The sequence below is a fragment of the Dermacentor andersoni genome, chromosome 5, assembly GCF_023375885.2.
Source record: "Dermacentor andersoni chromosome 5, qqDerAnde1_hic_scaffold, whole genome shotgun sequence".
Classification (NCBI taxonomy): domain Eukaryota; kingdom Metazoa; phylum Arthropoda; class Arachnida; order Ixodida; family Ixodidae; genus Dermacentor; species Dermacentor andersoni.
In genome coordinates this window covers 100,823,828-100,840,217 of record NC_092818.1, presented here as the reverse complement: position 1 = coordinate 100,840,217, position 16,390 = coordinate 100,823,828, and the positions used below count along the sequence as shown (strand labels likewise).

Sequence of the window (16,390 nt, the reverse complement as noted above, 5' to 3'; positions counted from 1 at the left end):
ATCGACGTGTGGACGGGCATTGTCGTGGAGCAACATGACCCCATTCCTCAATTTTCCACGTCGTTTGTTTTTAATTGCGACACGCAGCCGATCCGACGTTTCACAATATCGGAAGTGATTGATAGTCTCTCCAGGTTTAGCAAATTCGATCAATAATGGCCCCTGACGATCGAAAAAAAAGAAGTCAACACCTTTCCGGCAGAAGTGACTGTCTTTGCTTTCCTGGCGGATGGTGAATTCAAATGTTTCCACCGTAAGCTATGTCGTCGTGTTTCAGGCTCGTAGAAGCGGCACCATGATTCGTCCCCGGTCACAACTGCAGACAAAAAGTCGTCACTCTCATTGTGATGCGGGATTAAATGAGTCAAGGCAGCGCCGAACCTCTCGGTCTTCTGGCGGTGGTTTGAATCCACTGCGCACACAAGAGCTGAAAACTGAGATGTTTGTGAATTATGGTGTGACCCGAACCGTGACTGATGTTCACATGCCCTGCCAATTCATCGATGTTTATCCTCCGTTATTGTCTAATCAGCCTTTGCAATTGTGCTGGGGATGATTGCACGGTGGCTTTGGCCCGGTCTTGGATCGCCTTAGCAACTTTCACGTCCTTCTGTGAACCGTTTCCTCCAACGCTTCACAGTGGCCAATGAAATGCAATGTTCAACGCACGCGGCAACCATACGGCGACTAATTTCTTTTTGGGAAACATCTTCAGCTGCCAAAAACCTTACGGCACCACGTTGTTCAACTTTTGGAGTGTCTATGTCTATTATGTCACGCAACCATGTTCAACCCGCTGTATGAGAGCATTAAAGAGTCTTCATCCTCACACCTGCGTGTCACTGTTGTAAATGAGAGATGCCTCTGTGCTACGCGCATGCTTTGAACATAATGAACCGAACCATTATTGCGCGGGGTGGGTTGGCTCACTTTCATTTGACTCGCCCTCGTACATTAGAAATGTGAAGATAGAAAGCAATATACAAATTCGAAGATACAGCTCCATAAAGGGCAAGAAAGTGTCACTGGAAACAAAGTTCACTGCACGTATACCCAAAACTTCGCAACAAGATATCTAAATATACGTATAAGTCTTTAGTAAATCTACTAAATTAAGAAAAAGTCGCTGAATATAATGCTTCAAACCAGGGAAATAAACATGTTGCGCAACCACAAATTCACAGATCACAGCCTCCCCTCCCTCCCCTCCCCCCGATGTATCGCGCGCGACAGGAGGCGGCGCCCTTGCGCACACAAGACTGAGCCACCATCGTCGGCTCCCCCATGCCACCCCCCCCCCCCTCCCCATACTCTTCCACTCGCACATACAGCATGCGGTGCACGGTCACGATGTTATCGCCCTTGGATTTTATACGGAACATGAGGGTGACGGCGACGGCAAGAACGCGCCTGGAGTGTCCATATAACTTCTATCGCAATAATATAATAATAGTATCCGGCAGAGGAAGTGTCCCATGGCCCATTACTTTCCGCAAAAGAAGAAGTAACAAAATCGAACTTTCACCATGGGAGAATTTGCTGTGCCGCAACAATGCCTTTTTTTCTTTTGTGGGGCGGAGGCACGGAAATGAAAAAAAAACGCAAGGAAAGCATGTTGGCCACACTGGAATGCCTACTTTGGGCACCTGATGTGGCTACCGAAGGAATGTCGAAGAAAACGTGAGACGCTTGGTGCACAGAGAATATACGCATACTGCTCGGTGTCTTACACCGGCGAGACAAAATTTTCCGGAGAGGTTGCGCTCAAGCGAACGCGTTGCAGTCCGTCGAGTCCCCGCAGTGATGGCGGCGAGTGACAATGCAATGTTTCTTTTTCTCGTCTGCTAGCCAGAAAGCGTCCAAAGCTCTGCCAGATGAAAATCCACTCGGCTAGAAAAAAACGAACGCGCCTCGAAGTGCGCCGCGCGGTGGTCGGGGCAACACGAGAAAAACGCATGCGCTCTGGCTGGTTCCGGCAGTCCGCGGGTAGCGAGAAAAAAAAAATTGAAGAGGCTCAATGAGTCCTCGCGTGTAAAAGTCAAAGTATAAAAATAAATAAGATCGTAGTTACCTTTGCTGGTTTTACTGTCTCGACCTGAATGCTTTGGCGCAGGTGAAAAAGGATGTTTATATTCTTTCCTGTGACATGACGGCACAAATGAACCACCACAACGCTTCGGCTCATCGGACTTCGCTGCGTGCTTTGTCAACTTATCTGATAGCGTGTTGATTTGGCTTGTCTCGTTGTATGGTCCGATGTACGACTTTAGAAAAGTCAGTGCACATTTGGCGTCAAATGGTTATGACAACATTAAACCCGCAAAGTTCCGGAATTGAAAATCTGAAGCACGATTTTGGAAATGCCAATGCACCTCTCGCATCAAAAGTTTATTTCATTTCATTTTATTACCTTAAAGACCCCTTGCGGGGTATTACATAAGGGATGAGTGGTACGAAAATACAGGAGGTTGCCCACTATGTTATTTTACAGATAGAACACTTGTTACTTCTTCCACGAAGGCAGGTGAGGTGGCGATGGCAGCGACGTGGTGATGAGAACGTTATACCCATAAAGTTTCAGAACTGAAATCCGTGCACTCCGTAGATTCCGCGGCCTCCGCGAGATGCCGCGATGAGCCCGCTCGTCATGTTCGAATGCGGCTCCTTGCTGTACGATATGTGACTCCCGGTGCATGAGCGTTGCCGCGAAATCCAGCCCGATTTCCGGCGCCGGGGGTTGTTTTGGTCGGCGGCACATGACATCACGAAAAAATTTGGGGGGAGGAGCCCCCTCCCCCCCCCCCCCCTCGACTGACTACCATGCATGCATATTACTTTATTAATGGTGTTCCTGTGTCGGAAGTCACCTCCTACGAGCATATTGGTCTTCACATAACAAATAACCGCTCTTGGTACGGATATTTTGACTACGTAACTAATAATGCATGACCGCATGCTTGAATACTTACACCGTAATTTTAGCTGCGCCACTTCCTCTCCAAAATTAACTCTTTACAAAGCACTGGTTCACCCAAAATTGCAGTATACGCTTCAGCCATTTGGGATACGTCCCAGTCTCTGCCATTTCTCGCTTAGGAAAGTGTACGAAACCGTGCAGCACGCTTCGTTTTGTCGAACTATTCTCACTATGCTATGGTGTTACCTGCATGAAACAAATTCTTAACTTACCTCATCTTTCTTCACGCCGCAAATGTTCTCGTGCCCGCCTTTTCTCATAAAGTTTATTTCAACCCCCTTTTAAAAGAAACCCTGTCTGTCCCCTCCATTTCTTGTATATTACGTCCTGCATTGACCGCAGCCTGAAAGTTGGGGTGTCAGTCTGCCGTACAAGCACTTAACAGTGGCTTTTCCATCCATGTGACAAGCGTGGACTGCCATCACTTTTTCAGTCGCGCTCATCACTGACACAAACAACATCAATAATGCTGTACACATATCGTTAATGCATTCTGTGTTTGTTTTTTACCCCGACACCTTTCTGTAACTCCTGCTGGTCTTGAATATATGTGAAATAAATAAATAAATAAATAAATAAATAAATAAATAAATAAATAAATAAATACGGTAGGCTTTTTCAATCGTGTGCTGCATCTGACGAGTTCTGCACCTTGCAGCGCGAGTTCTGGTAATGCACAAAAGCAAGTCGAAGCTAGAAGATCAATGACGTCCTGCCAACAACCGCAAGCTGTGCAAGCCTGCGCACCTTTAATTATTTGTTCTTCGCCCTCGTTTCTATTGCGCGTTGGTTATAAGTAATACGTACTGTCATGCCTCCTGCCTCCAATATATGTCCTCGCAATATACGGTACCGTGCACATTTCGCCATAAAGGTCACGGATGGGCAAGCAGATAGCCCCTTTCCCCTTCACAGGTGAATGTATCACTTCTGCCGCGCCCGACACAGCAGAAAATAATTTTTTATGTTTGAAAGACTGCTAGCTACGCTTATTGGAATAACAACAGTAGGCGGGCATTGTTGCAACCAGCTCTTTATGATGTAGTCTGTGGGCGAGAATAATAGAAGCCAAAGCATCGTGCACTGATACGGCGCAGTGCTAACTTCTACAAAGCTTAGGTCCTGCACAGTGCCAGCATGCGGTAGATATTTTTTTTCTCGTTATTTTGTCTCACTTGTGATATTTTGCCATTCTTCGAACTCCGTATACACAAAGTTAGAAAAAAGAAAAAAAAAACATTAGGTGAGAAAGTCGCACAGAACACTTGACAATTTCCTGACAACACTCCCCTTCTTTTTTTTTTCTCTTGCATATGCTTATCGTGAGACAAGAAAACAGTATTACTGTTTCTTATAATAAAACATTAAACAGGTTCTTTAAACAGTATTACAACCCGCCGTGGTTGCTCAGTGGCTAGGGTGTTGGGCTGCTGAGCACAAGGGCGCGGGATCGTATCCCGGCCACGGCGGCCGCATTTCGATGGGGGTGAAATGCGAAAACACCCGTGTACTTAGATTTAGGTGCACGTTAAAGAACCCCAGGTGGTCGAAATTTCCGGAGTCCTCCACTACGGCGTGCCTCATAATCAGAAAGTCGTTTTGGCACGTAAAACCCCATAATTTAATTTTTTTTTAAACAGTATTACTGCTTAAACTGTGTTTTGTAGCTTCTGAATGCAAGACACTCTCATTGCCGCTGCAAGCCCGCAACAGTGGCATAAGCCGGTTTTTTTATGCTGTAATATTATGACGGGGATAAGAATAAGAATAAAACGTGATTATACGCCAAATGTTATCGCCATTTCCTAACTCTCAATTCTTCCAGTGACATATGCCCTGTATAACTCCTGTGTGTGATTTTTAGTGTGCGGATGCTTACGGAAACGTTAAACATGACCAAGTCAATCTTTTAGGTTACACGCGAGCCCACCGCCTCTTCCCTTTTAGCGCTTCTTCATTTATGCTAATTACATGATTAATAACAATTCTGCAGTTTCAAAGTATGACTGTGCTAAGAAACTCGAAATGCAGGAAAGAAATGGTTAATAATGCCACGAGATCCTAGCTGGCTTTCCTGCATTAGTCGCCGACGTCTAGGCGGTATTCCAACGGTACAATCCCGCCAGTGACGGAGTACCGATGAGCCACATATAGTCTAGGAACGTTCGCAGGTCATCTGACTCGGGACATTACGACGTCCAGTGGATATCCCCGCTAAAACAGACGGCGTGCCATGGGTTTCTCCGAGACCACCCTGGAAAAAAAAAATAGAAAGCAGCCGACTGCAGGTCTTACAGACGTCGCTACAGACGCAAAGTTCCTCGAGCGGCCACGATCGCGCGGCAATTTTGCGTTTCTTCGCGGGCTTCTTTCACGCTCGGAAAAACACTCTTACGCAGCACGTACTGAGCAACAGAAAGCTGTATCGGGAGTTTTCCATGTTGCTCTACAATTCTCTCATTGACATCTTTAATCTAATTATAACATATGAGAATATGATTAATTAATTAAGACTAATTATGCAATTAGGCGGAGTGCAAAAAGTACTCTGAGTATCTCCATGCGACGGCAAACAACATTACCTTGGTTCTGTCCAGCTACGTCGCGTTTGCATATTTTTTTAAATCTCGGTGCATGACAGTTGGGACACCCTGTACATGTGTTTAGAAAAAGTTTATTTAAACAAGAGATGATACGAACATTGAGTCACAATAACGGCACAATTCCACCAGGACGATAACGTATACGAGAAAAGGAGGATTGTATACACGGCAAATTCTCAAAGTAGTGTCCGAGTCCTCACTCACTAACATATAACATAGACCCACAGAAAAGCATAGTTGAACATAAGCTAATTGTCACATGTATAACATGTACAACGTCCAGCATGAAATGTCAGCCACGTGCCAAGAACAGATATATTGCTTCCGCATAGAAGAATGGAACTGCACTGGGCAGTTCCCTTGTTCAAGACCTTCTGAATGGCCCAGGTGGGATATGTAACTAAATGCAGTTTTCAGTTTCAATGCTATCAGAAAATACGGGATGTGCGGTATACGCATGAGATAGAGACGTTATAGCTGTGTGTTATAATTTGAACATCTCAGAAAACATGTTTCTGTTTCTAGGAAGCTAAAAGACCGAACCTATGGGAGGTCGACTATATTCATATGCGATGGCCGGAAAAAGTCCGGGTGCGATGTCCTGGGACGTCACTAGTAGCCGGAGCTAAATTTTATGTAAATTTATAGAGAACGCCTGTCTGGGAAGCAGACACACAGCCGCCTGACAGGCCATGTCCTGGTATAAGTTCGTAGAAAATATTTCGCGCGCTGATTGCACATGCCAGTTCATGTCCACCATGACACGTTTTCCGGACCTTGCCGACTAGCCATGACGTAGCTGCGAGGTCTACTGGATATTTTCATTTAAGTGTGGGTCGTGTGGATCTTTCAGGGACGTCGATGGGACGTTTCGCGTCATCTGGGGAGTTGTAAGTATCGCTGCACAATACGCCGTTGTGAAGAGACAAGTAAAGCTACATATCACAGTGTATTAACATTTATTGCTTCAGTGAGACCAAACAAAGTATAATGTCCCCGTAGTGTCTGCTGTCGGATAGCGTATAGTAATGAGCAGCCAGAAATCCTTCAGAAAAGCAATGGACTAGTGGAATTTGACTAATGCAGACAATCAATTGCTGAAAAAAAAATTGTCAATGTTGACTCGCTATGCACTTCACGTTGACGGTCTTTCCACCACAAGGACGACATAACTGCTGATTTCGACGGTGAGAAAACATCAAGTTGAGGCATTGAGGTCAATGAAAGCCAAGCACGCAGCTTAAAAAACGCGCCGCAACGCGTTTGCAAAGCCTGTTGGTACCATCCCGTGCTCGACTGTCTGACGCGTCAGTGCGATCGAAATAAGTGGCTCACGTGTGTCTGGAGGCGACGAACGCTTTCAGTAGAGAAATTCCGGCGAGGTAGGGAAGCGCGTTGATTTGTAGCGCCAGAACAGAATGCGCACAGGGATACTGAAGCGCAAAGCGCGACCGCCGATACGCGCAATACGCGTGCAATACGCGCATTCGAGCGTTCGGTACCGGTGGCGCCTCCAGACGGCGAGTGCGGTTCAGAGATGGCAGCACCGTCGCATCGAACAACCGCAGAAAGCTCGGCAGTTAGGCCTATTAAGTGTGTGTGTGTGTGCATGTACTGTTCTGCTTGTTTATGTGCGACGAAGAACGCCAGCCAGATGCCCGATAACACCTGAGCCGTGTGTGATTGCTTCGGATGTGACTCGTGCGACGGCGTGCTGTCGTGCAGCGCGGACGCACAATGCGGATCCTGAAGTGATTCATCCCCGGCGAGCGATATCTCCCGGCCGCGGCTGGAATTGACAGAAAAATCAAGATGGCCTCCGAGACTCCTCTGCCTCCGGCTGCTGCGCCGGACACCGATTCGGTGGTTGTGTATAGCACGAACGCGCTGGAAGAACGGGAGATCACCGGTACGTGTCCCCGTGCTGTCACGCCCATCGCTCACGATCGCGTCTCGCTGGCGCCCGGACGCCTGTCGAGAATCCGGAAACGCCTTCCTCCTATTGGAGAGCTGTCCCTGCGGGCTCTGCATGGGACTGATTGCTGTTGGCGCTCGTAACTCGCCGGCTTGAATCATTCGTGACCCCCCTCCCCTCACGCCTATGACACCCAGTGCTTTAGTAGGCCGCAGGTTGTAGCCGCTCACCAGACGCGGGTTTCAAAGCTTCCTGCAGAGCCGCATTCCGCGACTGGTTAAATAGGGCATTCGAAGTCACGGGCACGGTCGCGGCTCTGATGCAAGCACGGCGGGGATCCTATCGTCTGACCTGCCGATCAGATGCAACTTCCCTTGTTGCTGACACCTCCCTATTCGTAATGCCGGGGAGCGCGGTTTCTGTTGGCGAAACACGGGACAGATCGCTTAAGCACCAAAAGTCCCGTAAGCCTATGCGATTGCTAGGCACGGACGTGTCAAAATACTTCGCTTCGAGTGCGTAAATAATTGCTTCTTGTTTTTGAAACCCTCTCCCTCTGCCGATCAAGCCCCGTTTCGGAGAGCAGGCTGGAAATAAATAATGCACGTGATTGGACTTCGTCTTTCTGGGAATCAGTGCACCTGTGGAACTTTATCCTTCCTTCATGCGCTTCGCAGTGCAGCCGCATTCCGTAGGCCAAGTGCTTTGACACTAAAGAGGCTGGGCCGACTGTGTCGCATTTGCGATAGACTTTGCCGATAACTGGTGCAATTGAGGATGCCGGAGGACACAATTGTTGCGATATCCAATTCGTGCAGCCGAGACATATTTATCAGAGCACAGAATTCTCAAGCTTTGCGATTGCGAGGGCTCCGTGAAACGAAATCGTTCTGCTATGTCAATAGTACACAGCGTCGCGTACATTTATTCCGCGTTGAAACATACGTTCATAACGTAAAATAATTGCTTTAGTCGCGTACGTTTATTCCGCATTGAAACAGACGTTCATAACGTAAAAGGATTGCTTTAGCTTACGCTTGTCGTTTCAGCCATTTTCTCACAGTTATAGTATATCTTGGAGGATGGTGACGCCAGGTATGTTTCAAGGCACCCCTTGCATGCAATGTTGGGTAATGAACAGATAAGCCACTTTAGAAAGAGCTGCAACTTGCCTGCTGTTGAAGTTGTGACTTTACCAGTTAAAGTACTTCATTCCATATCCTTCCTTCACTTATGCTGTTACTTTCCTCTCTTTGCAGTCACAGAGCGGGCACCAAAGCCCAAGCCACCTCCAATTGATGTGAGTATACAGGAGTTGTAGGCATACCCATACTTGTGGTGCCTCTCCTTTCAGTGGCAGTGTAGCTTTCAAAGTGTACTGTACCTGTGGCCTCCGAAATCTTTTTTTTTTATTATTATTATGCTGCTTGCTTTTTTTTTCCACAGGATGGCCTATAAAAATGAGATTTCCCAAACCGTGTGCATATAGCACAATTAGTAACGTTAAAGTCGTCGACTTCTTGCCAGCATGCAAAGTATTTCATTCTTCAGTGCTCTCAGCAGCACCTAGTACAATGATGACGCTCACCAACGGCATTCTTTTGTTGAGTCATCCATATTGGCATAGAGATCTTGACATTTATTTCAGGACAAATGTTTGCTGCCACAGGATACATTTTAAAGCTACTCTATGAATTGAAAGACATCCGTTTTTATTAGTAGCATCCAATATAATTATGGCTAAACCAGACTTTGTTGCTTGAAATTGACTGATAATGCTCTGCAGCGTAGAGAGAAGCTGCACTGGCAACACATAATAAAGAACCAGTTACAGTGCTCAGCAATTGAAACACGGTATTCTAACAGCATGATGGCCTGTGCTTTTTGCATCACCAGAGAGCTCTGGGTGAATGCTGGTAGACCGATTGCAGTCACAATGCATCACAGTCTCTCACTTTGATCTAATACCATGATTATTTAGCTTGATGTCCCCAGTGCTAAGCAGTGGCACAAGCACCGGGAGCCACGTGTTCCAGGTATCGGGTTTTAATTGTTGAAAACTGTACACTCAGAAGGAGAATACATAATGTTTTTTATGTGTTTATTATACTCAGACACTTCATGTCATCGTCTTCAAATTATATTTCACATTTTATTTACAATTCATAGCCACATAAATACATTCTTCACTCAGAATAAATTGTGTGTTGGTGTGTGGCACTGCCATCATCTTTAACTGCTGCACATTATCCAACATTGATGCAGCGTTGCTAGTCCAAAGCAATGCACCTAGCACAGCAACAGCCCTCATTCATTTGACAGCCTGTAATTGTCACTTGCAACCAGTATTCAAAAATAGTGGACGTAACTTATGTCTTCTTCAAGCATGCCTAACAAATCGTAATGTAAATCATGCCCTTTTCTATGCACAAGGTGCACTTGTCTATTGATAAATATGTACAGCCTTCACTACTGCTGTCTACAGTGCAGCACTGTAAGGAAAATAAGGTGCAATGTCACTGCAGTCTCTAAATTCAAGATGTGGTACTCAAGTATACGTCGTTTGCTGATTCGTATGGCATTCCTTGAGCTCTATCACTGTCGCGGAAACATTAAATTTGCCCTCGAATATATGATTCTTCATTTAGCACAGCATTCTATCATTCTGAACAGAAATGACAGAGACTACACATTGTTACGGAGCTAATACAGCTGATATGTGTAAAATTCCGACTCATTTATGTAGTAGCATGTATAAGCTCCATCAACTCACAATGTCATTATATATCAGTGCTCCTTAGGGCACTATTGCTGCTCTGAAAGACAGGGGGAAGAAATTGCTGTAAAATTTTAACCCAGAATTGCAGATAGTGATATGTGTCTGCTACCACCACATCGTCAGGATGTTTAGAAACAAGTTTCATATGCAAACATGTTTTCTGTGAGCAAATCATTTTGTCAACATCCACAAAATGAGGTTCCAAATAGTATCTGCATAGCACTAATTTGTAGCACATTCTCCACCCCATGCATGTGCGTAGTACTTGGAACAAACCAAAGGAGTGGACAGTCTTGAGTAATGAGATAAAAACGGACCCAACCATTCATGTTTCATCTTCTACACAATTTATAATGAGCACTATATACATTCATGAAAGCTTTTATAAAAGCCTTTTGTTTTCACTACAAAATTAGGCTAGAGCTAAAGGCTGCTAAGATTACTGAGTGCTCTTGAGTCATTTCGTGTTCATACTTTCACTAACGTACAAGAGATTTGTAACTATGGTGCACATTACTGCATACAAGAAGTGTACACAAGGGACATAACCGTGAGGTTAGTCAGCTGATTGCACATACTACATGCAAGAGCACATTAACGCAACAATAAAGTTTACGTGAACATCTTTTAAAGGTGAAAATATTCAGCTTAATATCAATTTCAGAAGTTTGATAGAAAGATGGCTTCTGAAATGCATGATATTCACAAATATTCAACTTGGATGCTGTTTGAGGAAGAATATAATTAAAAGGACATTCTGTATTCCATTTGAGGAAACAGGACACCTCTAGACCGGACCTGGAGACAAGATTCTACCACTTTCTTTTTTTTTGTCTGCACTACAGAGAACCGTTGAGTAGGTGGGGCGAGCCATGTTGCAGCATCAAGGGCAGCTTCTGAAGTGCATGACGTGCACAAATATTCAACTCAGATACCACTCAAGGGAGAATTTAATTGAAAGCACATTCTGTTTGCAATTGAGGAAATGGGGCACCTCTTGAACAGACTTGGGAGACAAAATTCTATCACTTAAAACTTTTTTATTAGAACTATTCAGAGTGCCAGTAAGCAAGTGTAGCGAGCCATGTCACTGCTTCAGACTGGCCTTCAAGGAGGTGAATTTGCTGCAGCTACCATAATTTTAAACAGTGCATCTATACCTGATGCATTAGCTCAGAGGCTATGACATTTCTGCTGCTGCACACAATATTGTTCATTTCCCAGCCATGATGGCCACAGTCCGATGGGTGTAGAAAGTGAAAACATTTGTATACATTTATTGAGCTGCGCGATGAAGTACACCAGGGGTCAAAATTAGTCTAGAGCCTCTCCTTATGCTATCTCACATGGCCTGCTATGCAGCTTTTGGACTCCATACTTTGAATTACGCATCTTTGACAGCACAGTGCCTGTACATTGTCTGATGTAGTTTCATGCACTGCATGTGAGTGCATTGCAAGCACCCTGCAACTGCCTGGGTCCCATTTAGAATAAAAGAAAAACACACAAAATGACAAAATGAATCTAGACATGACCTCAGGGCCTAGGCAATAAATTAATTCGCAAAGCCAAGGAGGTTTGAGTAGACAGGCTTGGTGTTCCATGTTCACTATTCTTTATATAGTCTTCGTGGTGTGTACCATAAAGAGAGAGTCCTCGGAGGGTTCTTATGAATTGTCTGTTGTCATGCATTATAACAGGTTCCTACCTCCATCAAATAATTGTGTGTGGTTGTGTTTTTACTATGGTGAAATCAAGTTGTCGGATAGCTTGCTTCATTTCGACCTTTCTAACTTCATCCAGGAATTTAGACGCACATTCTTTCTCTGACAGCTTTGTCAGTTGTGCACAGGTGGTGGTATCATTTCATGCGTGTTTCTGTTGTGGCTTCTTTTTTACTGTAGCAAAGTTATTTCCAGTTTTTGTGCTTTTGTGAGTTTTGTAAAAAGATTTTTTAATACTAGTTAAAACAGGTCACTGTTGCAAATGCACTTTCTATTCCACTTGTGCAGAATATAGAAGGTAGTTAAATAACTATACATTTTCTGCACCATACAACATATTTTTACAGTTGCAGATAAGGTACTCTTCAAGCAGATGGCAGCTGTCTCAACCTTGAGGGCAATTTCCTCCTTTCTTAGAGAAATTTCAGTTGCTAGAGCACTAGCTTATACATATTCTTCAAGCTCTTTCTTCTTTTTTTATGTAGTCTGACATCATGAACCTTAAGCAAAAAGGCACTGGCAGTGTACTGTGACTTTGGAATACATTATCTCCCAATAGAGCAGTGCTTACGTTGACCCTTGTTCTCTTTCCTATCAAAGGAAGAACTGTAAAATAAGTGCCTCAGTCACTGCATGAAACAGTGACAGATGCAATTAGTAACTACAAATGTATATTTCCAGCTTTAGTTCCATGCATCAAGCACTGGAAAGGAAGATGATAAGTAAACATTGGGCAATGCAGTAGTCTTGCAGCACTCGTAGATTATAGTCTAGTTGAGGGATAAGGGAAGCTGGGTAGCATAACTCGTGGTCTGTTACAGTTAGTTATAGGAGGAGCACCGAGGGAAGGGAAATGCAGTTGAAGGCAACAGATGATCAGATGGTGTGGTTACATGGTCGGTCTAGTTGACGCAGTGTTGTAGTATTGGGAGATCTCTGAGATATGACTTCGTCCTGACAGTGGTGGTTCTCCTAGGCAGCTCCTAAATGTTGTTTAGTACATCTTTGTTGTCATTGGCATCAGTATGATTTGCAGTGAATGCAGAAGTGCGATTAAGGCATTCTATGAACAGTGTACAGACATACTGTTTCACTTTGCTTTAGAACTGAAAGCTGGGTGAATTTTTGTTGATTCATCGTAAGCTTGTTTGTTCGCTCTGTCTGTGCCCTTCATCTTCTGTGCGCGCTGCAGTTCCAGCAATCAGTATAGTTTTACAGTTGAACATCTCTACGACAAGCACCTCAATGAAATGACCTGTATAACAAAGGAATAAGTCTGTCTCAGCTCTGTTATAAGCTGCGCAGTGTGCTGGCAATCTTTACAACGAAGTGACTTGTATAACGAATGATTTTGGAGGCCCCAAGCACTTTGTTATAGAGGCATTATACTTTACTTTCGCTGGTAGAGGCTAGGATTCTGCACTAACTAACAGAAACTGACTAAGACTGATTGTGGGCAAATTTATTATCTATTCATACATTTTTGTCCCAAACACTCTAGCAGGGACTAAAAGACCTGATCTAATGGCAGTTTGATACAAGCAGTTAGTATTTTAGTTGCAGGAATCTTTGTTCAAAACTGAGTTTGTGCATATGCCTTTTACAATGGTAGGGTTTTTGTCTGTAGTCCAGTACTGACCTTGGCAGTCTATATGGGCTTACTTGAAAGTATTCATCATCATAAAGCTGACACAGACAAATGATAGCTCAGAGGGGGTCGGGGGCTCATTCTGTAAGTTTTCGCTGAATTGACTTTCCACTTAAGCACGCTGATTAGAGAGAGCTCGAAGCCAGTAGGGCAGGCTTCATTCGTCACCGCCAGCTCTCAAGCTCTATCCATTCGGTGCGCACTAAAATAGGCAGGCAATGAACGCTCTCAGACTAGCCCCCCCTCCCCCTTCCCCTACATGTTAGCCATGGCATCACGGAGCTTCAGCTTGACAGGCACTATGGGGATACACCTGAATGAAACATTTCTGCATATAAATCACAGCATTGTCATATTTCTGAGACATTTGAATAGAGATGAAACCTCTGCTTCTTTTAATATCACCTTAACACTTGTTTGGCCACCGAATAGCAAGCTTAGGAAAATAATTAACTATGACATCATGAAACTTATTTTGTAATGACATGCATGGGGGCATATCAGAAACAGAAATGAACTGTCACAAGAAATTTGCAGTTCAAATTTGTATTAATCCTTTAATGGGCAGCTGAACAATATTGTTGACGTGATGACAACGTCGGTAGAAACAATACAGTTCCAAATATTAGTCTGTGCCTTTAAATTTGTGTCTATTTAGTTACATGTACAACAGTGATCTGATCAGAAATGTTGACTGTGAGCACCAGCAAATCTTTTGATGACAAAACTCTAAGCTTTGTCAAGTCTCCACCTATAGTGCGTGGTGGTCATATTCTTGACTCTACAAAAACTGTTTCCTTTGTTTAAGCAAGCTTGTAATTTTTATCTGCATAGCAACACATCTCAAGAAAGCATATAGACGTCCAAGTGTTTTTGCTATTAGATATCCTGTAAAGGGTGCATGATGACAATCCATAAAATGGTCAAGCTGCCACTTGAGGGTTGAGACATGCTTTTCATGCTGTGCACTAGAATTACTGCATTTCACAGCCTTTAGAAGTTCCTGAGTGGAGTTGTTTAGTTAATATTACATTTAGAGGTTATATAGAGTGTCAAGCGCGCATTTCCATTAATATTTTGGGCAAATTAAAAAATTGTCACAAGCAGCAGACATACACATTCCCATGCGAATTTGGTTTGTTAGCTTCTAGTTACCCCAGTTATGTTCATCCTACCTGGCCGGGAACAAAATATTATTTTGTAGCATATCAAGAGGGCATTGCAGCAGGAAAATTTCACACTTTCCAAGCCACTTAGAGCTTCAAGGGGCAATAAAGCAGCCAATCAAAATGTAGGTCTTAAAGTGTCAAAAGCAGTCAGCAGGCATCACAGATGTCCTTTGGCTGGCATTGTTGCCTGACCTATGCCATCAAGTAATAATAATTTGTTTAGGCTAAGTAAATTTGCACTTCGATGACACTGAAGAACTAAAGTTTGTATTGATTTTTGTAACTGACGCCAAGGCTTGCAGTACGACAAAGGAGAAAGGCTACCTCTATATGATAAAACACAGAACATAAAAGAAAGAAAAATTTTCTACATGAAAATAACTCAGAATTGCTAAGTGAAGTGCGTAAAAAAGGTTGTGGCAGATTGTCTGCCACGGCAGTAAAGTAATCGTTCATTTCCTCTCCGAAAGGTACGTAGCAGGAAGGCCACTGTTGCCCTAGCAGACAGGTGCTTCTGGTTTAAGATGTTAAAATGTTCACAGTGGGGTCTGTTTCTGCATTGGAAAAGTACAAACAACTTTTTCCCTTTTTTTTTTTGTTAATATTATAACTAAATAAATGGTGCGCAGCTGGTATCAGAAAGTACCAAACAGTAGTTTTGGACCACATATTTACCTTTACTGGCAGCTCAACAATATTGTTGACCTCCTGCACCTTGCTTAGTTCTTAGAGAAACATGTTCATAGTTCATTTGGTATGTATTTTTGCATTATCAAGAAAAAATAAAGGAATAGAAAATTCTACACCAAGTCTTTCGTATCTTGCCAGTTAAAAGGCTAAATACAATTGTATCCCTTAATGTAATATCAGAGCAATTGAAACTTAGTAGTCTTTTATGCCAATTCAGTGTCAGTATTATCTTGCAGTTCACATGAAATTGTTTGCATAACCAAGTTTTGTAAAAGCTTTATTGTCAAAATAGAAGTATTTACTGGAGTTGACACTTTATTAAGTTTTGCCCACTTTGAATGCTCAATTCACAGCAGTTTGCCAAAGTTTCATTAGTAACCGTTTCTTTCTTTTTTTTAATGAGTTCCTAAACTTGATGCTGTCATTTGTTTAAAGTTTTCTTATTCTGCCTACTCTTATAAAATATTTCTGAGCCTAAAAGGAGGTACTGCAAACATTCGCTAGAATTTGTTTTTGTTTTGTTTTTTTCCTTTTTCTAATGCAAGAAACATTGTTCAGAGTGGTCCTGTAGGTGCATGTAGAGAGCTCAGAATCACACATGTGTGACGAACTATGGAGCATACAAGCTGAAAGCTTCCACTTAATAGAAGCAATCAATGAGCTCGAATGTTGGTTTATGTACTTGTGCATTTATACTATTATTATGAAATAGATAAAGATATTGTTACATTGAATCAGAGTATCGAAATTGCAAGAATCTAAAAATGATGGGAAACACTTGATTTTGTACATGTTTTAAACATAAATTACACCAATATATATTTCCCCAAGGCACAATGCTGTAGTTGAAGTAGCTGTGTATAAAATCAAGATACATTGAAACTG

General features: G+C 43.3%; 1 protein-coding gene and 1 long non-coding RNA gene across 10 annotated transcripts in view; one reads left to right on the top strand and one right to left on the bottom strand.

The window, feature by feature from the left end:
• LOC126530972 (uncharacterized) overlaps positions 1 to 7,057 on the bottom strand; it is a 39,575-nt gene extending 32,518 nt beyond the window's left edge. The window contains exon 1 of the long non-coding RNA XR_011894779.1: positions 6,916 to 7,057. This is a non-coding gene — a long non-coding RNA (uncharacterized lncRNA). The remainder of the gene's footprint in view (positions 1 to 6,915) is intronic.
• A 113-nt stretch (positions 7,058 to 7,170) lies between these two features.
• Positions 7,171 to 16,390, top strand: part of PIP5K59B (Phosphatidylinositol 4-phosphate 5-kinase 59B) — a 101,185-nt gene continuing 91,965 nt past the window's right edge. For 6 of the 9 annotated variants that reach the window (XR_007599557.3, XM_050178310.3, XM_050178308.3 and 3 more), the window contains exons 1-2: positions 7,174 to 7,489; positions 8,755 to 8,795. Coding sequence is in view for 7 of the 9 variants with exons in the window: in XM_050178310.3 (XP_050034267.1) it covers positions 7,393 to 7,489; positions 8,755 to 8,795 (138 nt within the window). In the remaining 2 variants the exon portion in view is untranslated. Of the gene's footprint in view, positions 7,490 to 8,754; positions 8,796 to 16,390 lie in introns of all 9 variants that reach the window. The other 3 variants (XM_050178314.3, XM_050178311.3, XR_008612576.2) reach the window with 3 other exon arrangements.